The sequence below is a fragment of the Sapajus apella genome, unplaced genomic scaffold (genome assembly GCF_009761245.1).
Source record: "Sapajus apella isolate SASKATOON/1434 unplaced genomic scaffold, GSC_monkey_1.0 scaffold13, whole genome shotgun sequence".
In the NCBI taxonomy this organism is placed as follows: domain Eukaryota; kingdom Metazoa; phylum Chordata; class Mammalia; order Primates; family Cebidae; genus Sapajus; species Sapajus apella.
The window spans coordinates 13,596,247-13,620,357 of NW_022436953.1; the positions used below are offsets into that span (position 1 = coordinate 13,596,247).

General features: G+C 39.3%; 1 protein-coding gene across 5 annotated transcripts in view; it reads left to right on the forward strand.

The window, feature by feature from the left end:
• MXI1 (MAX interactor 1, dimerization protein) overlaps nt 1-24,111 on the forward strand; it is a 75,835-nt gene that overhangs the window by 15,671 nt on the left and 36,053 nt on the right. For 4 of the 5 annotated variants that reach the window (XM_032281581.1, XM_032281582.1, XM_032281584.1 and 1 more), the window contains exons 2-3: nt 5,497-5,629; nt 19,678-19,707. In XM_032281581.1, the coding sequence (XP_032137472.1) occupies nt 5,497-5,629; nt 19,678-19,707 (163 nt within the window). Of the gene's footprint in view, nt 1-3,650; nt 3,905-5,496; nt 5,630-19,677; nt 19,708-24,111 lie in introns of those variants that run through there. The other variant, XM_032281583.1, reaches the window with a different exon arrangement.

Genomic DNA, 24,111 nt, shown 5'->3' on the forward strand with positions numbered 1-24,111 from the left:
GGGCTTTGCCTGCTTCCTTCAGAAGGCAGATTGTCCTCATCCATGGCTGTGATGGTTATAGGCCTGGGGGATTCTGGGAGCCTTTTTCCATTTTCAAATGACTCCCTTGAGAGACAGAGATATACTTTAGGGCGAGTACAGAACAGAGACAATGGGTAGGATTCCAGGTTATGTCAGTAGACTTTGGAAGCCTCGCTTTTCCTGTTTCCCCATCTACATTTGTAGTGCAAACTAGATTCATCTGGGCAAAAGAAAGGCCATCACTGCCTCTGGGTTCCTCCCAGCTGAGACTGTTGCCGAGGGATGGTTTGTGGGTAGCAGTACTTTCCCGTGGATAGAGCCCTAAGCTTTGTGCTGGGGAGGCCTTTATAGCTGACATCCCAGGAAGGACTCCAGGAGGCAGCCAGAACAGGGAGAAGGAAGTGACACCTCAATTGCTTTTAGAAAAGGCTGGAAATTCCTGTACATGAATCAGCCCTTAAGACTGCCGACCATGATCATTGTCTCTCCTTTTCTTCAATGCAGATGGCCTTTTGGTGAGTCTCACTCTACTTTCCATGTTCTCATCTCCCTTTGGCCATGGCTCTAGAAGAAGGGCTCTAGGTTAATTCACTGTGGAAGGCCAGGCGTACGCCCCAGGCCTCTTGCATCTAGCCATCTCTTCCTTACCAGGCATGGCTCTATGACTTCTGGAATTAAAACCATCTTGAATTCATGTGTATTTTCAGTTTGTGCTACTTTTCTTGATTGCTTGTCACACAAGCTTACCTTCTATTGAGAAAAGTGGAGTTGTATTTGTTCTGGCCGAGCGCAGTGGCTTACACCTGTAATCCCAGCACTTTGGGAAGCCAAGGTGGGCAAATCACGAAGTGAAGAGTTCGAGACCAGCCTGGCCAATGTGGTGAAACCCCGTTTCTATGAAAAATGCAAAAAATTAGAGGGGCGTAGTGGCACGTGCCTGTAATCTCAGCTACTTGGGAGGCTGAGGCAGAAGAATCACTTGAACCCGGGAGGCAGAGGTTCCAGTGAGCCGAGATTGCACCATTGCACTCTAGCTTGGGTGACAGAGTGACACTCCATCTCAAAAAAAAAAAAAAAAAAAAAGAAAAAAAAAGAGTTGTATTTGTCCTAAAACTGCCTCTTTTAAGCTCCTGGGATAGCCCTTGGCAATTTGGGATCTAAAGCTTAAAGAACCTATCCAAGTGGTGGAAGCTAGCTTCCAGCCTAATACTTTCTACCCTCAACTAACAGATGTTCTAAATGAATGGTATTTTCTTTTAAATAATCCCACCCCTACCCAATATGACCCTGTTGAAGGTGGAGGGTGGTTGTTACCAACACCCAATGGGAAAGCCCAGCTCCAAAACGACCTAGTCAACAGCTAAAAAAGCACAGTCCGTTTTTCAAAGCCTTTACAAAAAAAAGTTCTTCTGTGGCTTGGGAACACCTCTCATTTTGGGTTTTCTTGCATTTGATGGAACAGCTACTTGGTTCTTAAATGTGGTGCCAAGTGTAATATTTAAAAAGACTGGCAAAATTTTGCAGCTTGTGACCTCATTGGAGATTTTGTTCACTTTCCAAAAAAAAAAGAGAAAAGAAAAAAAAGAATGAGTGAAAGGTATGTTAAAATGCAGCATGAAGCTGATAACATTTTTAAGAGGGTAAGATTTCTATCCCAAGATGGTATTTTCTGCAGGAGTCAATGGAATGACCACAGGGAGGGGGAAACTCCCCCCTCACCAGGAGCTTCCTGTTATTTTGGATGTCAACCAGCAGGTTAAAATAATTGGAGTGGGAAAAAGTTATGGGTATGTTTGCACGGTTCCCAGCTTGCTCCTAGAGATTCAGCAAGTATGATCTTCTTGTCTTTCCTCTCCCTAGATCCTGTGTTCCCAACTTGGTGGGAGGGGAGGGATTTTGTGCCCCAGGAGACATTTGGCAATGTCTAGAGGCATTTTTGTTTGTCTCATCTGAGGGGTGGTGGTGTACTACTGGCATCTAGTGGATAGAGGCCAGGGATGCTCCTAAACATCCCGCAAAGCATGAAACAGAGCCCCTGCCCCAAGGAGGAATTACCCAGACCAAAGTGTCAATGATGCTAAAGTCGAGGAACCCTGCTCCAGACTTTTCGAACTTTTAAATGGAGGACTTGGAAAGGGAGTGGCCATGAGAGCAGTCAGTGGCAGTTTTGTTTTGTTTTCTTTTTTTATACTGAGTCTCTATCATCCAAGCCGGAGTGCAGGGCACGATCTCAGCTCACTGCCACCTCTGCCTCTTGGGTTCAAGTGATTCTCCTGCCTCAGCTTCCCGAGTAGCTGGGATTACAGGCATGCACCACCACGCCCACCTAATTTTTGTATTTTTAGTAGAGACGGGGTTTCACCATGTTGGCCAAGCTGGTCTTGAACTCCTGACCTCAGGTGTTCCACTTGCCTCGGCCTCCCGAAGTGCTGGGATTACAGGCGTGAGCTACTGTGCCTGGCCAGTGGTAGTCTTTTAAAGTGGTCTCTTGCTCCCTTTAGCTAACTTTACCCTTTTTAGCTACAGAGGACAGCATAAGAGAAAACACTATCATCACTTCTATTTACTGAGTGCCTAGTATATACGAAGTGCTGGAATTACTGCATTTAGTCTTCCCAAAAAGCACTACTGAATACACGAACCTCGAGAGCAGGTTTCACCTTTTCTTCTCATTGCCATGCACACTAAGTCTAGTACAGTGCCTGGCACATGGCACACCCTGAAGGCCGTGGATATGATCATATCCACAGTATACATGAGGAAAATGAGGCTGGAAGAGTTCACACAGTCGGTATAAGTAGCAGAGTCAGGATTTGAACCAAATTCCGTGTAACTCTGGCACCAACTCTTAACCAATGAAATATATCCTTCCCTTGCAGCGCCAGGGAGAATTTTCTGGCGTCTAAAAGCAGTTGTGAGGGACTGAGGGAGGAGAAAGTTTTAAACAGGATTAAAGAAAAAAAGTAACGACTTGTCTGTGTGGAAGCTGAAGTGGAAGAACGGCCTCATGGAAACTCTCTCTGATGAAGTCATCCCTCGTTTTTGAACAGCAATTTTGGCTTTTCCAGTTTCTGTGTGTGCTGTTGGTGCAGGTGTGTTACTCTTCTCATTTTGCAGATGAGGAAACTGAGGCACATAAGTAACAAGAGAAAGTAGGAGATAGAGGACTGGAACATGACACTTCGAATAAGGAATGCCTCAGCCCCTGGGCACCCACAGGGAGTCGCTGAGAAGCAAGTTTTCCCGGGAGTAGACTCCCAGCTCGCTCAAACCCTTCCCATTCCTACATCGCGTCTGGAGGCGTAAAAAAAAATCCGCTCGCTCAAGTCCTTCCCATTCCTACAACGTGTCTGGAGAGAAAAAATAAAATCCTTCCCTTCCAGAAGCAAAGCCCCGCAACTTCTTAGTCTTCCCTAGCGACAGGAAAGGAAACCCAGCGAAATTACACCTTCCGACGGCCTTTGCGAATCGTGAGGAACGCAGGCGCCCTGAAGCGGCGTGCGCACTACGATTCCCGGCAGCCGCGGGCAGGGGCCGGACTACATTTCCCAGGGGGCAGAGGCAGGGGCGGGAGGGGGCGGGCCTTGGCGCTGCTCCCGCCCCTCCTCCGTGCTCGCGCGGAGAGGTAAACAAACCACGCGCGGGCTGCCCGCGGCACGGCGGGCGCGGCTGGGGCGGCGGGGGCGGCGGAGAGCGCGCCGAACCGCGGCCGGGCTGGCCCGCCCGCCCGCCGCACGTGTTCCGGGACGGCGCCTCCTGTTGGCCTGCGAAGGGAGTGCGGAGAGGCGCCGGTCACCACCCGCGGTGCCCATGGAGCGGGTGCGGATGATCAACGTGCAGCGTCTGTTGGAGGCTGCCGAGTTTTTGGAGCGCCGGGAGCGGGGTAATGGCTGGGCGCCGCTGCGTGAGCCCGCGAGCTACTAATCTTTGTGGGGAGTGCGGTGCAGCCAGTGAGGGAGGGCAAGCGTGTGAGGTGCGCGCATGAGGGGAGGGGTGCGCGCGTGTGTGTGAGGGGAGGGGCGTGTGAGGGGAGGGGCGTACGCGCGTGTGAGGGGAGGGGCGTGGGAGGGGAGCGCTCGTGTGAGGGGAGAGGCGTGCGAGTGTAAAGGGAGGGGCGTCTGAGGGAGGGTTGCGCGCGTGTGAGGGAGGCACGCGTATGTGTGAGGAGAGAGGAGTGCGCGTGTGAGGGGAGGGGCTTGTGCGGGGAGGGGCTTGTGCAGGGAAGGGCCCGCGGGTGTGAGGCGTGGGGCATGTGAGGGGAGGAGAACACGCGTGTGAAGGGAGGGGAGCACGCGTGTGGAGGGGGCATCCTCGCGTGTCGGGAGGGGTGAGCGCATTTGAGGGGAGGAGCATGCGCCTGTGTGAGGGGAGGGGCGTGCGTGTGTGGGGAGGGGCGAGTGAGGGGAGGGGAGCACGTGTGTGAGCAGAGGGGCGTGTGGGGAGCGGGGTCCGCGCGTGTGCGAGGAGAGGCGTGTGGGGGGAGGGTCGTGCGCGTGAGGACGGGCACGCGTGGGAGGGAGGGTGTGCGGGAGGGGTGGGCGCGTGGGGGGGGCTTGCGCGCGCGCGCGCGGGAAGAGGTACGCGTGGCGAGGTGTGTGTGCTGAGATCGTGAGTGGAGGCGTGTGTGAGAGGTCGCGCAGGTGCTGGGAAGGTGCCTGGGTGCGCACGGAGGATGGGGCTGTGGGTGTGCGGGGAGCGGGGGGGAGCGGGAAGGAGCGGGTGGAGGGGAGTTGGAGACGGGGCTGTCGGGGCTGGTGAGAAGGTGACAGTGAAGACGGGAGGGCCCCGGTTCTGGAGTGGGTGCTGGGAGGTGAGAGGAACGCGAGTGCTGGGAGGCTCTGGGGAGGAGAGGAGGCCGGGAGAACACCTAGAGGGGGAAAGCGGGTGGAGAGTGGGCAGAGGCCTCTAAGCGTAGAGAAGAGGCATTTGAGGATCTGCGGGGTGATGAGATGGCGTCCCTTTCGGGATGGCAGCCCAAGGGGCTGTAGAGATGGGGCAGGAAGAGCGGGATCTCGGGGATTGTGGTGTTAAGAGAGAAAATGTCCTTTTAAGACTGTTTAAAGTATACAAAAATATTGTGCTTAAAAAGAGACTCATTAGAGTTGAAGGTAAAGGGGAATTTTGAGGCAAGTGAAATCAATGAATGGTAACTGGTCAAAAACGTTTTCTCCTAAAGCATCTGAAATTCCAAACAACAACAACAACAACAAAAAACTCCTTGGGAGAGAAGGATTTGGGGAAGGAGTAAGAAATTATTTGGATTAAAGGAGTTATCAAAACACCTTCCAGCTGGTGGGATGCCACAGTATTGATGTCCAGGTGAGGGACATCAATCTTCTAATCAAAAAGAGTGGAAACGTTTTACCTCTTTTCCTGCTTTCGAAAACCTGTTTCTGTGAAGACCTCGGATTTGTGGTTCAATGGATTTGGGTACTATATTCTTCTTAACATACATTTTTTTCTTGCTCTCTTCAGAGTGTGAACATGGCTACGCGTCTTCATTTGCCTCCATGCCGAGCCCCCGACTGCAGCATTCAAAGCCCCCACGGAGGTTGAGCCGGGCACAGAAACACAGCAGCGGGAGCAGCAACACCAGCACTGCCAACAGGTAGCAAGCTGGGAACGCTTAGAAGAGGGAACTGGAGGGAAGGAGCACATTCCTCCTGTAATCCCAAGTCTGGAGGAGCAGTACTTGTTGGGTTCCTTTACCACTTACCCTAGGGATTTGCCTCCTTTAAAATAAAGTCTGGGAATCATAACCTGGTTTTGCATGGAAGGGAAGGAATAGAATCTGGAAAGACAACCAAAGAGGTTCTTGCTGGGGTTGTTGAAATGGTGAGGTCTATGACTGAGAGGACAGTCAATTGTGAGACCTGACAGCTTGTGTCCATGCAGGCAACCACCTGCTAAAAGTAATCGTTGGCTGGCTTTCAATATTCTGGCCAAGTTTAGGACAGTCCAAGAAGATTTTTTTTAAAAATCAGAAATAGGTTTGGCAGTGTATAAAGCACAATCAAGGGCTTTGTTAAAGTAATAAAAATATTCAGGTAGAATTGGTAGTGAGCAGGTGTGGTGATTTGTTGTTCAAGGAGGAAAGGGAAGACCATGCTGTAAAAGTTTTGTTTCTTTAAATGATAAGATTAGGTTGATTGGTGGGCTCTTAAAGCAAAAATGGAAAAAAAAAATCTGCTTATCTTTCAAGCAGAATAGATCCTTTAGAATATACTTGTCCAGATGTACTCAGATAGTCTGAGCCTAGTGGCTTGCACCTGTAATTCCAGCACTTTGGGAGGCTGAGGTGGAAGGATTGCTTGAGCTTAGGAGTTCAAGACTAACATGGATGACATAGTGAAACCTTGTCTCAAAAAGAGAAAAAAATTAATATACTAAGAAGTAGTTGACTTCCATTTTTGAAAACCTTGGGTAGTGTCTGGCTCTCTCTTCAGTGTTTTTATTCTAGGGAGCCAGTGAATAACAGAGGATTAACAGATGGCTGCCTTTTTCACTGATAAGGGGAATTAAATGAGACCTTTATTTCTAGGGAAATATTGCCTAGAGAATATTATAAACATTCATTTTGGGGAGGACAGAGCAATCCCTGGGTAACTAAATTTCCCTGAAGGCTTTGGGGAGCTTCAGTCAGGTGCTTGGTTAGTCATCTGGGGAGACAGGTTGGGAGGGAATGGGGCTCTTGATGCAGAAAACCTGAGGCCTCTATAGATAACAGTTAGAGCTCATCAGGTTGGATCTTCCCACTCTGTTTCAGACATCACTGAGGAAAAAGTAGGATTCACTTTTCTCCCTTTGACTTCTCTGTAGAGCTGTGTGTTTCCTTTTTTAGCTTCTTTTCATTAAGACTGTTGTATATTTTTTAAACTTAATTTCTTAAATTATAAAAATAATTAACTGTAAGCTTAATGTACTATACGTGTTGTGTGTGCGTCTAGAGGTTTTGTTGTATTTGGTGTATTTGAGATGAAGATATGTAGTATGATGTACAGCATTTTTAAAAATGTACTTTTCTTGTCCTTACAGTTTCAATGTTTCAAGCTATCAACCATTAAGACCTATAATCTTTCAAACCATGTAGATTAAAAAACTTTATTTTTTTTCAACTTGGAGACATGGGAAGAGTACACATAGGAAACCAGACCTGGGTTCTGGCATGCTGCAAGTATTTAAGCCTTTCCTGTTTTGTAGAAATTAGGTATATAACTTCAGTACATTTCCCATCCATACTGTTTTCATCTGTAAAATGAGATGTATTAGATTCTAACCAAGGTCCCTCATTCCTCTGAACTTCTGTGACTCTGATTTATTGACGGTTTTAGAGATCGGTTATTATATGAGTAATTTAGTGTATCTCCCCATCATTGCAGATGTGACACTTTTAGGAACTCAAGGATTATAGAGGCATAAATGCACATTCCTAAGTTTTTATCAATTATGTTACAGGTCATTAATAAGAAACTCTTAGTCATCTGTTGACTTACACTTTGCTCAGCTTGGAATTTGTGATGTTTCTCTTTCATATTAGTGTTTCTGTTAGGATTCTAATATTATGTGTGGAACCACAGTGCTAATTGCTGTATTTTAGCATAGCATGTCAGAAAATTTGTAAAACTGCAAGCCTGCCATATTGTTCTGATAGTACCCAAAAGAGAATATGTGTACATTGGACCACCTAGAACAGAGGAAGGTATTTTTATGGGAATATAAGTAGCAACAAAGAAAGATCTAAAGATCCACCAATATTTGGGGTTTAGGCTAGGGCCTGTGAAAGAGAACTAGTATGTCAAATTGAAACAGTAGAAATTATTTCTCCTTAGGCACTTGTTTAAAATGCCTGCTTCATGGAAGTAAGGAGAGCTGAGGTAGAAATTCCAATACTGCAGTATTTGGACAGAAGTATTGTTAAATTTATAAGATGACACTGTAGGTATCTTAATTTTAAGTTTACTGTTGGATTTTAATAGAGATTTTATTATACTGGTTACATAAAGCAGAAAGAAGTCTTACAGAAATTTCCATGTGTTCATCATCTGAAACAAGGAAAGGAATAGAGTTGATAAGTATGTATGTTTTATTTTTTCCTGATTAAAAAGCTACTAGTGTAGAAGCTGCTGTTATTACTGTACACCTTGCACATTGATGTATGTTATAAAATGACATTTGTTTCTCTGACATCCTAGCATCTTTAAGATATAATGGTGATTGACTATTTTCCCCCGATATTCTCAGGTAGTATAATATACCTGATAAAAATGTTATGTTAGGCCAGGCACAGTGGCTCACACCTGTAATTCCAGCACTTTGGGAGGCTGAGGTGGGTGGATCACCTGAGGTCAGTAGTTTGAGACTAGTGTGGCCAACATGATGAAACCCTGTCTCTGCCAAAAATTCAGAAATTAGCTGGGCATGGTGGTGTGTGCCTGTAATCTCTGCTATTTGGGAGGCTGAGGCAGGATAATTGTTGGAACTTGGGAGGTGGAGGTTGTAGTGAGCTGAGATTGTGCCACTGCACCCCAGCCTAGGCGACAGAGGGAAACCCCAACAAAAAAAAAAAAAAAAAAAAAAAAAAAAGTTGCTTTATAAATCTATGCTGGAACTTAACTCATAATATTATAAATTCCTATTTCCCTTTCCCCTAGGCCTTAAAATCTTATTATCACAGAAGTACAAAGAAGAGAAAATAAATGATACAATGTGATATTACAAATATGTTCCTTGCAAATACCAGTAATTTTGTCATTTGGGATCCTCCTGACAGTTGGAAGTGGGACCGATGATATATAACTATTTTTAAGATAAATGCTTTATTTTACTGTGGTCTTGGTCACAGCCTTCTGGCACACTTCCAAAAATCAACATTGCTAAGATGTTTCTACTGTTAGAGAATGTGGCTATAGTAGCTCTCTGGCTCTTTGGGGAGCATCAGATAAGCTCAAATTCTCAGCTTCTTTACTGTTTGGTATCACAGCTGAAAAATCTCAAGGTCGGTCATTCTTAAAACTCTACTAAGTAAGCCATGGCTGCAGGGTAACGCTGATTTCTTCCTAAATATCTCTTCAGTCTGCCTTCTTTCCTGTTACCTTCATTACTATGCTCCTGATCTCAGCTACCATCATCTCTCACCTGGACAACTGCAGTAACCTCCTACCTGGTGTCCCTGCAACCACGGTCTTTTTTTTTTTTTTTTTTTTTTGCCCCCCACCCCCTCACCCAACAGTCTTATGAATTATATTGGCTGGCTTCTTTCAATTCCTTCAATACACCGTATTTTCTTCCACCTCAAGTTCTTTGCACACATTCTGTTCCCTGGGGGAATCATTTTTCCTCCCCCTTTGCCAAGTTATCTCTAATAACATTCTTCTTTCAACCCAGTCGTTAAGTTCCTCAGGAATGTTTCCTCATATGCCATAGTAGATCAAGTCTTCACATACATCATAGCACCCCTACTTTTCCTTCATAGTGTTCATCACATTTCTAGAAATACAGTTACCCAATTGTTTCTTAAATTCGTATCCTATTCATTGGACTGAAAACCTCGTGAGGCGAGCAGGGATTGAGTCTCTTCTGCTTAAACATTTATCCCTAGTACTTATTACAGTACCCTGTACATAGTATGTGTTTCTTAAAGAATTGAAGGTTTTCAAACTCCAAGTAGACTGTCTTAAATTGAGTTTCTTTTTTGTGCTGAGTACCATATTAGACTGGAAGGAAGGATAATGGAGCCCTTGCTTTGGCAAACTCTATTTGCTTTGTGTTCCAAGGGTTGTTAATGATACATTTGGAAAAATAATATGTAGTATTTAAAGAATAAAAATCTCGAAGCTGTCAATTCTTTTAAACAGGTAGGCTACCGAATGCTACACTTAATTTTGAAGAACATTCAGTGTCATCCTATGTTGTGAAAATAAAGTAATATCAAAACTTGCATATTGAAAGAACCAGAAGTCTGTCAAATATTGGCAATAAATATTCACATGAGCCTGTGACATGTACGTAGTAATTGCATTGTTTTAAGGTAATCTGGGAAGTAGTAAATAGCCAATTTATGCTTTAATTTCAAGTTGATATATTTCTTCTCTTTAGTGTCCTGTGGATACTAAAGAATCTCATAACAGCAGTATTTCAGTTCCATCTTCTAAGATTGAGGGCACTAAAAAACAACTTTACTGTTGCTTATAAGGCTTTAGTTTAATTTTTCTTTTTAGAATAAAGAAATGTTTTAGTCTTATTTTAGATAGAATTATTGTATTGTTATAGTTTCAGCTTTACATCCTTTTCAGCTATCTTCATAGATTTTTAGTTTTTCTCGGGGAGGGATGGTGGTGAATTGTTTTCCTAGGATAGTTACAAAGGATTTTTTTTTTCAGTAGTAATTTAAGATGCCTTATCTTCTCTTTATTCTACATGAACCTGTTTGTTCAAAGAAGAATTGGATAAAGGCTTATTTTTATTTTTGTGTAATTTCTTTCTACAGTTCTGTGTTTTTAACATTTTTTTATTTCTGGATCTTGAACAGAATTTTTCTTTCTTTTTTTTTTTTTTTTTAAGATGAGGTTTCACCATGATGGCCAGGCTGGTCTTGAATTCCTGACCTCAGGTGATCCACCCACCTCAGCCTCCCAAAGTGCTAGGATTACAGGCATGAGCCACCGCGCCTAGCGAGTTTCTGGATCTTTGTCCCATGGAAAACTCCCAAAGTTTCAGGACAAAAATGTAGATTAGTAGGAGTTTATGATGTTGTTATTATTCTTCAGTATTTTCTGCATTTTGAGTGATTAACATATTCAGTGCAATGTGTTTTGTGATAGTCTGTCTTCTACCAAAATTGAGTTAAATGAAAAATTTCCAACAAGTACTTATATGCCTTACACTAAAAAAACTCAGGCTTTCCTTTAAATGCTTCCTTGAAGTGTAAGTTTGCTATTGCTGGGTTTCTTAAGGTTATATTGCTCTACACAAGTATTATTTGAAGGAGACTTGTATGATCATGCCTTGTAAGTCAGTAGGACAGCTGTTTTTGTTCCTATCGATGAAAGGCATTTTCATCCAAATATTGAATATATGATGTAGAAGATCACAAAATGTGGAAAGGGAATTCATCAGTATAGTTCTATGTTTTATGCAGACAAAATATTATCACTTATTTTATGATTAAGGCACATGTGGCTTAGAGATGGTGATTGCTTAAGCCTTATAGCTATGGATGGTTGTTGACTTTATTGTCAAGCTGGATTTTAAGCAATATATGCATCATTGTAATCAGGCAATACTGTTGACCGGAAGAAAGCTTTGTCTTCTGGACTTTTCCTTACAAATAAAACAACATTGCCTCCTTTTGAATATAGCATGATTTTTTGTCATTTCTTCAGTGTGAACTGATTTCTATATACTAATCTAATCAAAAAGGTTTGATGGTGTGCTTTGACAAAGTATATTTCCAGATCCCATTTTTAGTCTAATCTTATAGTGCTGATGAAATGTAAACATGCAGTTTTTTGTTAGTTTTTATTTTTTCTACAGTCAATGGTGCCATAATTAACAGCATTACCCATAATATCAAGCCTATTTTTTGAAGTTCCTCCGAATTTTTATGTTAGTATTAATATACTCAGCTCCTCCCCATAGATGCAGGTGTCATACGTCTATGGTACCATTCATATTTTCCCCCAACAATTATTTACTGAATGTTTATTTCATGCCTGATTCTTTCTTAAAATAATTACCATTTGGAAGTCAGGTGAGTTAGGAAATTGCTGATATTTTCTCTGCTTTTAAAGGTTTTTTTTAGAATATTGCTCTGTAATAGAATTTGTTGTTAACCAGTGAAGTAGTCTAGATAATTAGTGGTTTATCTTAATGTCTTTTTTAACTTTGAGAATATGTTTGAGAGCAGTTATTTTAACCTTCAAAATTCTCTGTAGTTTCTAGTGTTGCTCCCTTACCTAAGAAGTACTATTTTACAAATAATGTTTAACTTTAGAATGTGTAAGATGCTTCTTAATTTCTACTGCTACAAGGTGAACTAGTTATTTTAAATTCTTAACATTTTACAAAAGTAACATATGTATAGAGTTTAAAAAGTTAATACTAAATAGCTTATAAAGAAAAATAACATCTCCGTGTGCCATCTCTCTCCATCCAATTTCTGTTTCCTACAGGCTACCACTTGCAATAATTTAACAGCTTCTTCTGTTGTCTGCCTTCATATTTCTAAATAAGAAGCTTTTCTTGCCATAGAAGATGAGAATTGTAGTGTCTTTTACTCAGCAGATTAATCATGTCAGAAATGAAGATTTTTAAAGAAGTACATGAGAGCAGATGTTCCCCAAAGGAATAATGTTTCCAAATTAAACACTTTGTAGTACTGTTTATTATTAGTCACCTACAAAAAACCTTCAGGTTTGATAATTTGCTAGAACTACTTATAACTCAGGAAACTGCTGTATGAGTAGAGTGCAGGGGTAAGAACACAGCTCACTGCAACCTCAAACTCCTGGGCTCAAGGCAGTGCTTCTGCCTCAGCCTCTCAAGTAGCTAAGAATACAGGCATGTGCTACCATGCCCAGTTGCTATGCTTATAATTAGAAATTTTATTATAAATAGTATAGATCAGGACCATCCAAATGCAGAGACACAGAGAGTGAGGTCTGGGAAGAACCTGGACATACAGCTTCTGTGCTGTTTCCATGGAATCAGGATGCATTACCCTCCTGGCACATTGATGTGTTTACCAACCAAGAAGCTTACCCAAGTTTCAGGCTCCAGAGTTTTTATTGGAGTATTATTACATAAGCATGATTGAATCATTGGTTATATGATTGTCAGTCCCCAGTACTTCTCTCCATGGTGGTTGGGCCAGTATCAGTGACTCAAAGCCCGAAACTTCTAATCACATGGTTGGTCTTCCTGATGTGACCAGCCCCTGTTCTGAGTTATCTCTGTTTAGCATAAACTCAGGTGTGGTCCAAAGGCCCACCATGAATAATGAAGATACTCCTAATTACTCAGAAAATTTCAAGGTTTTAGAATTCTGTCCTGGGAACTAGGGTACTTTCTATAATATTGGGTTCAATTTGGTAACATTTTGTTAGAATTTTTGTGTCTATGTTCATGAGAGATGTTAGTCTTTGTTTTTTGTTTGTTTTCTATGTAATTTCTTTGTAACGTTTTGGTATCAGCTTAATACTGGTCTCATAAAATGATTTGGAGAGTGTTTCCTGTATCTTTATTTTTTCACGGATTTTAGGTAGGATTGGTTTTATTTATTCCTTAAGTGCCTGGTAAAATTTGCGAATGAACTTACAGGCCTGGAGTTTTCTTTGTAGGAAGGTTGTTTTTTTTGTTGTTGTTGTTTTTGTTTTTGTTTTATTATGAATTCAATCTCTTTAACAGATGAAAGGCAATTCACAGTTTCTGTTTCTTCTTGGGTCAGTTTTGATCATTTATATATTTCATTAAATTTGTTCATAGCATCTAAGTTATCAAATTTAGATGATGTGGGCAATTACTGGCATAAAGTTTTTCATAATCTCTTATCTTTTTAATGTATGATGTATGTAGAATCTCTAATGATGCACACTCTTGATACTATTTTTGTATTGTAAATTTTGTCTTTTATTCTTTATCAGCCTTAGAGGTAGTTTATCAATATATTGATTTTTTTTTTAAGTTAGCTCTTTTTTTTTGTGAAGGGACAGTTTTGCTCTTATTGCCCAGGCTGGAGTGCAATGGCGTGATCTCGGCTCACTGCAACCTCTGCCTTCTGGGTTCAAGTGATTCTCCTGCCTTAGCCTCCCAAGTTGCTGGGATTACAGGCACCCGCCACCACACCTGGCTGATTTTTTTTTTTTTGTATTTTTAGTAGACATGGGGTTTCTCCATGTTGGCCAGGCTGGTCTTGAACTCCTGACCTTAGGTGATCTACCTGCCTTGGCCTCCCAAAGTGCTGGGATTACAGGCGTGAGCCACTGCGCCTGGCCTAAGTCAGCTTTCGATTTTGCTGATATTCACTATTTCTCATTTTCTATTAATTTCGTTCCTGTCTTTGGTTTTTATTATATTTCTCTACTTCAGAGTTTCTCAGCCTTAGCACTCTTGACATTTGGGGTCAGATAATTCTGCTTTGTGCATCATAAGATGTTGAGCAGCATCCGTAGCATCTCCTCACAGAATGCTAGTAGCCGCCTCCTAGTTGTGATAACCAGAATATCTCCAGACATTGTCAGATGTCTTGGTGGGCAAAACTGCTCACCATTGAGAACCATTGCTCAACTCTTTCAGTTTAGTTTGTTCCTTTTTCTACTTTCTTAAGGTGGAATCATGGGTCATTGATTTTGGACACTATCCTCCCAACAGAAGGATTTAAAGCTAAACAGTTGTGTTTAAGCACTGCTTTAGCTACATTCAACAACTTTTGATATGTTGTGTCATTAAGTTCAGAATATTTTCTGATTTCTCTGAAGTTTGTTCTTTGAGTTGTGATTTATGTTCCAAATATTGGAATTTTTCTAATTAGCTTACTGTTGCTGATTTCGAATTAAATTTCACTGTGCTTGGAGACCTTACTCTATGATTTCAGTACTTTTAGATTTGTTAAAAATTATCCTTTACAAAGCACATTTCTTTGAGATATTTATGTAGTATGCCAAAAGATTTGTCAAGGACTTACATTAGGGTGTTTGCTATATTTAAAGTAAAAATTGATCTTTAAAGAATTCAGTTTGTATGCTATTAAAAGTTTTCTTCCTGTTTACCAAAGTAAAATATACATACAAAAAAGCATACAAGTCCTGTGAATAGCTCAATGAATTTTTACAAAAGCTAAGAAGTAGAATATTACAAATCTTAGAAGACCCTCTCCTGATTTTTCCAGTCACTGTCACCCCTTCCCCAAGGTAACTGCAATTCCAACTTTTTTTTTTAATTCCAACTTTTTATACCATAATTTAGTTTTGCCAATTTTGAACTTTACGTGAATGGAGTTATGTAGTGTGTATTTTTTGTGTGTGTCTGGCTTTTTTCATTCAACATTATGTTGAAATTGTGTAGATTAATCCATGTTATTGCCTAATATAACTTGGATTATATTATATTGCCTAATAGTTGTAGTTTATTCCCATTGCTGTATACTATTGTATGAATATTTCACAATTTGTTTATCCATTCTACTATTGATGAATGTTTCCAGTTTGGGGCTAGTATGAACAGTTCTATATGAGCATTCTTTTGTATGTCCTTTGGTGAACATGTACACATACATATATTGGGTTGGTATATGCCTATAAGTGGAAATACTTAGTAATAAAAAAACTTATATCCAGCTTTGATAAGTAAGTTTTAAGAAAAAAGGTTATTGATTGTAGTTACTATTGTGCATCCTGTTTAGATACTTGCTTTTTGTGGGCTTAGTTATTGTGGTGGTAATGGTTTTGTTATTGTTAAGGAAGAAGCATTACATTTCTTATGAGGCATTTTCTTCTAAAAGTTTAAAGCATTCCAAATTTACTGTCTTTAATGTTTTTAAAAATGAGATGTACTTTTTGATGGAAACAAATGCACAAAACTACCATCTTAAAAGAAGAATAATAATAAATATAAATAGAACTTTTACTACTCCACTAATCCCAGTATATTTTCAATCTCAACCCTTTGGTATATCCTTGGGAGATACCTGCTCTACTATAGCTAAAATTTTCTGTTTTTCTTGCCCTATATGTAAATGTATAAGAATTGTAAGCTTTAGGATACCAGTAATAATTTATCTTCATAGAATATGTTCTTTTCATTGTGTGGAGGGCAATGTGTGTGAGGCACTTTAGGATTCAAAAGTAGGTGAAATGAAAATGTTAAAGTAGGGGTTGGCTCGTTAATTCAGCAAAGTTAGAGGTCTTTTCTTTTGCTAGAAGAGAGTATTGAAATTCTGGAATGGGGGTTTTAATTTTCTTTCCATGTTGGTACTACTCTTGTGCCAAACTGTACCATTTTGTATAGTTTCAACTCCGCGCTCCATTTCTTTGACTGCCACCAAACTACACCCTAAATAATCACAAGTTTACATATTCAAGCTATGTTGTAGTCAATGAAACTATGTTGTAGTCAATGAAACTATGTTGTAGTCAATGAAAAGTCACATATCTGGTTAAGGTAGTCACAGTTCACAGATAATGATTCCCATTCAAATAGGGAATATATTAGGACATCTCTCTTAAAGGGATGCTGTTTGTGAAAAAGATTACCTGTGATTCCATAATAAAATGATAGAAATTTCTTTTTCTCTATCCTTGGAAGTATTCAGGGTAAAGTGGTCTGAAAGGAAGACAGTTCATTAGTGTTTGCTCTCGGAGGTGCATTTTATTGGGAGAAGAAGAGTGGGCTACACAGATGGGTTATTCAGAACATCTCAGCTTTACACAGGGAATTTATCGTAATTGAATAGTTCAATGGAACATTATTGGAAGGGCCTGGTTGGACACATAGCTCAGAGAAGCCAAGGGGCTATTTCTGAATGTGCTAGTGTGTGATATGTTTAATTACTTGTTTATTGCCTGTGCTGTTTGGATTACTTTCTCTGTGTACATATAATTAGGTATCTTTCTCTTTGTGATATACTAAACCTAAACCTTGTACTGTCCTCACAGCTGACTAAATGATCAAGTAGCTTCAGTCACCTATCATTATGGTCGTTGTTTGCTTGATTAGTTCCAGGATAATTCAAAGTGTTATTGAGAACCTATCAATTTTTTGTCCCATATAGTAGTTAACAACATTTTGGGCAGTATATTTTTAGTCTTTTTCAAAAATAACAAAAATACTAATAGTAGCTAGCATCTATTAAATATTTATTATGAGCTAGATGCTTTTACATATTTTTCTCTAATTCTCATAGTAACCTGGCCAAGGCATGTGTAATACTCCAGTTTTACAGATGAGGAAACTGTAAACCAGGGAGGTTAAATAACTTGCCCCAGAGTTACAGTTTCAGATTCTACTAGTAGCAAATGCACCTATCATTTAAGTCTTAGACCAAATGCCACCTTTTTCTAAAGCTTTTTTTACAGTGCCATTTGAAAGTAAACTGTCTCTTTTGAACTCCCACAATACTTTGTACCTTTCTTTGTATATTTATTTTGCCTTCAGTTATAATTATTCCTAAACATATCTTAATTTACCAACTGGAGACTGTCTTTGATTTCCTGTAGTGTAAGACAGCCTTGAACACTGAGGGTACTCGGTTATTTGTTGACTTGATATTACAGGTAAAAACCCATCAAAACAGGAGTAAACATTGTTGATGCTTTTTTTAAAAAAATTCGAAGAGCATGGCAACATGTTAACAATTTGTGTATTTATGATCATTTGTGCTTCTTGTTATTTGAAAATCTTGTTAAATTTTGCTGGTGGTATAATTAAATGTGGCATGCATTTCCTGGTTTGGTGAAAAGTTTCATAATCTTAGCTATCATTTTCTTTAAAAAAAGATAAATAAGAAATGTCTGTCTGACAGAGGCAGGAAGAACCTGCTGTTTTAATTTTGTTCACAGCAGCGGGTCAGATTATGTTCTTTTGGAGCTAGCTTTGATAATAGGTTCAATATAATATTGGAATTCAACAATTGGTTATTGTCAAGTATATTATCTCTTGCATTGATAGCTGTAAGTGGGATTGCCAGACTGTTTAGAATAAGTTTATGGTAAATAGTCTAGTCTTCTCTAATGTTTTCATTTGTTACTTACTGTAGTGTGTTATATGTGCATTATCTTTTTGTTTTATTTTGTTTTTAGTTTTCTTCTCAGGGAGAGGCAATTAAACCAAAACTTGCTCACCAGTAGGGGTAGGGGATCTTATTATTGATGATTTATTTAAATTTTGAGTGATAAATTTTCTTCTAAACCTCTTTAAATAGGCCTTTTCCTTCTTCTGACTTGACTGATTTACTTTAACATTTAATTCAAACAAAGATTAATAGAACTTTAAATAAATACTTTAGTGGTGATAAAGGCTGTGCTTATAATTTATTGAATTTTGAGCTCTGAGTCTGTTAAACTAGGATTTCTGACTAGGCTTTTATAGTTTCTTCTACCTGGATTCCTGAAACATCCTAAGACTCTTTTTGCTTCCCTCAAGGGAGAAGTCCTTTTGTTACGATAATATTTTTTAAATGAACATCAGTCTTTTTCATCTCAGATCTCTTGAACTTTATGAAATTACTCATGAAGCAAAAAGTGGACAGGAGACAGTAACTCAAAGAAGTCTTTTGGCCTTTGGGATAGTGGGTAAAATTTACACAAATTACGTGGCCAGCAAAAGCACTCTTAATTTTAAGGGTTGAGAATCTGATTATTAGATATCCATTGAAATAATCAGATTAAAGCAATCAATATTCTTTAAGCATTTGACATTAACCAGAATCTACAAGATAATGAAAGTTTTAGTTCTAATGACAGGAATTTAAACTGTCCTTCATAAAATTTCTGTTGCTTTTAATGTAAAGTTATTGCAAAAGTAACACGTGTTAATTCCAGGGAGCTAGTATAATGTAATACTAATAGTAGGTAACTTTAGAATTTATTATATTTTGCTATTCAGTGTAAACTTGTTAACCCTTATAACAACCATATGAGGCAAATACTGCTATTTTTCCTATTTCATAGGTGAGGAAACCAAGCACAAAGAAATGAAGGGACTTTACTGAGGCCCTACAGTATTTAAACTTACTCAAGCAGTTTGGGCTTAGAGTCTGTGCCCTTACCCTCTATTCAGTATTGCTCTCACTGAATGGTGAAGATTTTGAGGTTGTTAAGATAGACCTAGGTATAAATCATGGCTGCCACTTCATACTCTTGGGATAGGAGTATATTGCTTGACTTCTCTGAGCTTCAGTATTGTTGTTTATAAAACAAAGGTTGTTTTAGGGATAAAATATGTTAACTGCTTAACCCACTGTTCAGCAGATGCTATGCTTCTTCAATGGATGGTATCATTTGAAACAAATAATGAGAAGCAAAATGAAAAAAAATCACCAAAACAAAACAACCACCATTGCTAGCATTTCAAATTATTCAGTCTTGTAAAACATGTTTCTTGATTTTATTAATATATCTTTTCTTTATATTAATATTTTTCTTTATGTATGACTTTTTCTTGTTTTTGTTTCACAAAATAAGGTGGGAAGACTTGGATTTGCCTGTGTCACTTAGCAGTAAGGCAAGCCTTTTTCAGCTTCTGTGCTACCCAAAACTTTTTTTTCTCTGTTTAGAAGTGGGTAGATGGAGATAGAGGAGGACATAGAAGTACACACACTTGTTTCATCTTTTTAAACAAAAACAGTATTATGTTTAAACTTTGTTATATAACCAACAAAATCTAGGATGCCAGAAGTAGGGAGAACATGTGCTACTATGACTTTTATTAAAATAACACTGAAACTCCAGTTTCAGAATATTTAGAGTTAACTGAAAATACTATATTTGAGTAAACAATCCTAATGAATATAGAGTATTTCCTCTTGATGAGTGAGCTTGTAGAAGCCTGACCATATATTTTATTGTTAAATAAATTCACTGGGTGTGGGACAGCAGTAACTAATTCGTCTTTCTGTGCCTTTAGCAACAAAGCATGGCTAATGCTTTTTTTTTTTTCTTTTAGATCTACTCACAATGAGCTGGAAAAGAATCGGTGAGTCTGTGATGAGGTGCAGCTTTCACTTATGTTTAAAAGCAAACTCACCATTTTACCTGTGAAAATAATGTAATCATATTTATATAGTTGTAATTTTACTTTTCAGATGTGTAGCCTATTGTGAGTCTGATATATATGTGTTTTTTTCCAAAAAATGACTTAAATAGTAAGCTTATACCAGCTAAACTAGAAGACGTAAATACATTTTCAAAGCTTATTTGAATTTGAGTTTAAGGTGTAGCTTTTATTTCTGTCTCTAAAAACAAGCTAATTGTTACTAGCGGATGGTTTAAATGTGGTTTTGCTAAAGGGTAGGATTTCTAAAGAGTAGGTAATAAACATCACAGATTGGAGGGCATTGAATTTTTCTTTCTTTGTAATTTGTTCATTCATTCATTTATTCATGTTTTCAAGAACTATTTATCAAACATGAGCTATATGTCAGTGCCAGGCAGGCAGAATGCTTTACATAGGAAATACAAGAATATTTGAGATAGTTTTTGTCCTTAAGGAATTCAGAACTTTGTAAGGGAGAGACAGGTTATTAAAGTACTATATAATGTGGTAAGTATGGTAATGGAGAAGCAGAAGGTGCTAGAGGGTACTGAAAGATCATTTTGGAAGATCACCTGATTTCCTTTTTAAAGGGAGTCTTAGAAAGTTCTACAGAGGATGGTGAGTGAGCAGTGTATACTGAGGAAACTGCAAAAGGTTCAGTATGAATATAAAAGATTGTAACATAAGGTAAAGCATGCCAGGTGTTGAAGAGTCTTGTCTACCAGGCCAAAGAGTTTAGATTTTTCCTGAGACCCATATGGAGCAGTTACATAATTTTAAGGTGGGTTATCATATGATCAGCCTGTGTCTTGGAAATATCATTTTGGCTATAGTTTGAAGAATTGGTTGGTTGGGAGAAGGGATACCAGAGGCATAAAGACCCTTTTGAAGGCTATTGCAGTAATCTAGGTAAGAGATGATGGTGGCCATTGAGATACAAGTAGACAAAGTTGAGAGTATGGAATGGAGTCTATAGAAATTGGTGATTAGCTAGCTATGGATAGTTGAGTCTTAGATGATATTATTAATTGAGAAAAGAAATATAAGAAGAGGACAAGTTTGGAAGAAAACATAAGAATTGTAGGAGTAAAATACTCTCCTTTTGGTATAGAGATTAATCTCTCTCTGCCAGGCATGGTGGCTCATGCTTGTAATCCCAGCACTGCTGAAGGCCCAGGTGGGAGGATTGCATGAAGCAAAGAGTTCAAGACCAGCCTGGGCAGCAAAGTGAGACGCCCTCCATCTCTACAAAAAAATTTTTAAAAAATTGGCTGGGTGTGGTGGCATGCAGTCCCAGCTACTCTGGAGGCTAAGGAAAGAGGATCACTTGAGCCCATGAGCTCCAAGGTTGCAGTGAGCCATCATCATGCCACTGTACTCTAACCTGTGTGATAGAGACAGACCCTGTCTTAAAAAAAAAAAAAGATTAAATTTTTTATTTCTATTTATTTTTATTTTTTTGAGACAGAGTTTTGCTCTGTTGCTAGGCTGGAATGCAGTGGCACAATCTCGGCTCACTGCAACCTCTATGTCCCAGGTTCAGGCAATTCTCCTGCCTCAGCCTTCCGAGTAGCTGGGACTACAGGTGCTCACCACCACACCTAGCCAATTTTTTTGTATTTTAGTAGAGCTGGGGTTTCACCATGTTGGCCAGGATGTTCTCAATCTCTTGCCCTTGTGATCCGCTTGCCTTAGCCTCCCAAAATGCTGGGATTACAGGTGTGAGCCACCACATCCAGCTGAGAGAGATTAAATGAATAACAAACTGAAGTCATGTGCACCAGCTGTTTTTGACAAGTAAGATTTCATGACTTTCAACTTTTTGTCAGCCCTTTAACGAACAATAGATTGGTTAGCCTCACTGCCTCATTGAAAATAAGTTTAAATGTCAAATTCCCTGGAAAAGGCTTAGCATAGTCTTTTAGGCAGACTCAGTGGCTTTTACTACTTTGTTTGCACAATGCTGTATGCATGTCTCCTGTTGTAAGACTGAATAGGTAGCATTGTAATTATTTGTTCATGTGTCTCTTTTTGCCAAATGACTATGCCCCAAATGCAAAGATTCCGTTTTGCTCAATTTTGTATCCTCAATGCCTAGCGTTTGATGTGTGAACAGGAGACAATGGCTGTAATACTGAGTGAAGGATAAAACTGGAGCTCAAAGTTGAGCGGTCTAGTCAGACATTTTGCCAGTTAGTGGTAGAAACTCCCTCGTTTTAAAGAATCTCTTTTTTGCCTTTTATTTCTGGTTTATTAAAGATCTGGATGGATAAAGGTAGGACATATCTGGCTCTTTCAAACATTACAAAGAAGATTAAGAAATGATAGTTCTGAGGGTCCTAAAAATAAAACCTTAAATTGAAGTTTACTTACTCTAAATTAGATCATAGAGTATATTTTGGGCCCATGGGTAAATATTGATAAACATGTGGCTTTTATAATTATTTCATTTGAATGTGGTCCGTGGGGGACCCTCATTGGAAACCTCACAAACACCATTAACACTGGAGTAGAGACCCTTTTTAGTAACTGTTTGGTATGGATCTTTAAAAATATTTGATTCGATTTTGTTGAATGCATTTTGCAGATTATTTTGACTTACTGATAACCTTTTTAAAACCCCTCACAGACGATACATGCATACCCGTAGTATTACTTTGGTATGCCATGTAAGTTGTTTAATCTAGCATCTAGCTGTGGCACAAGTATAACACATGTAGTTTTTATTACCTGGGCTGTGTACCATCTCCAATAAAGGTAGTTTGTTCCTATTTGATTTACTTAGATATAAGACTTTAAGACTGGTTTCTTACCCTACCTTACTTCTGTTAAGGCATGATTTCCTCATCCTCTTCTAATAATAGCCTTGGAAGGGCTAATAGATATTCTTTATTAGCCCAAAGGACTGGTAGACATTGTTTATTTCTCAAATTATTTCTTCCCTTCTCTCTTTACTCCTTTTTCTCCCTCCCTCTCTCTATTCCCTGAGTCTTCGTTGAAAAGCGATATAGAATTAACTTTTCCAAGATATTTTGTTTTTAAAAGGAATTTTTATCAATAAAAGTAAAACTCAATTTTAGAATAATAATCTGTACCCCACTTCTGAAAAGTTACCAGTGGCGGTCTGGCAAAAACAAAAATACTGCTAGACATAGGATAGGGGAGGTGTTTTAGCAAGAAGGTGGTACAGGAATATTTTTTAAATCTAAGCCTATATTGTTTTTACATCTTAAGGCTCCCATCTAGTTCTGTTTAATAGTCCTTTTTACCATGGCCTCTTTTTTTTTTTTGATGTGTTAAAGAAAGAAAAGTTAATCTAGCTTTGCCATCCTTTAAAATAAATAGAATTTTGGCTTTACCTTTGATCTACTTTTGAGTGTGATGTTATGTGAAGACAGTAACTCACTATCAAAAGATCAATTTAGTTTTGTCTTCATTCTGAAAAGATATTCCTGAAGTAATTAATATTCTTTAAAATTTGCCACTTTATATAACATATTCATGTCAGAAATTGCTTTTTTCCTTTTCAGTGTGGTTCTGAAATCTTGGATATAAGTTGCTCTGAGTTAGTGTTTTTTTATTGGAGCAAATGCAGTGAAATTTGGAGTGGGTTTTTAATTGCTGGTGAATGGCTAAGTAATTCCAGATAGCTATCTCAAACAAAGCCCTAAGATTGTTAAAGCCCTGGCATTTGGCCTTGAGGAGATGATAGCCACCAAATGTTGAGATTTATATGACCATATCTCAGAGGGAAACCTAGTGGTGAAGATTGGGTTTTGGCAGGCCCAGAGTAGTTTGTTTTGATTCACAATTATCCCATGATTCCTGTAGCCCATTGGGGAGCTCTAGGTAGTTTCAGGACTGATAGAAAAATTCAGATTTTTTTCTCGGATAAATCTTGGGAGCTGATTTCTGGCTAAATCCATGTTTGTTATACTGAGTCTGCTCTAGGTGGTTCAGAGCATTTGTTACCTGTGTACCAACCCTAGCCCTCTAGGGCCACAACAGGTCATAATAGGCCTAAGAGATGGAGGGGGAAGTAAAGTACTTCAGATGTTCTGCATTCCTCAGGATCCTGTGTGAATCATCTTTCGGTAAACTTAATGAGACTTTGAGATTAAAGAATTAAGAATTTACTTTGCCCATTGGCTTATCTTACAAGTTGGGTCCTTTGCCAGAGAAGGCAGTATCAATACAGTATCAGTATAGATTTTAGATTGCCTCATTGTTTTTTCATTTTCTTAATTCAATTTGCTGATGATGTTTTAGAAAGAATCAACAACTTTGGCCAGACGTGGTGCCTCATGCCTGTAATCCCAGCACTTTGGGAGGCCAAGGTAGGCA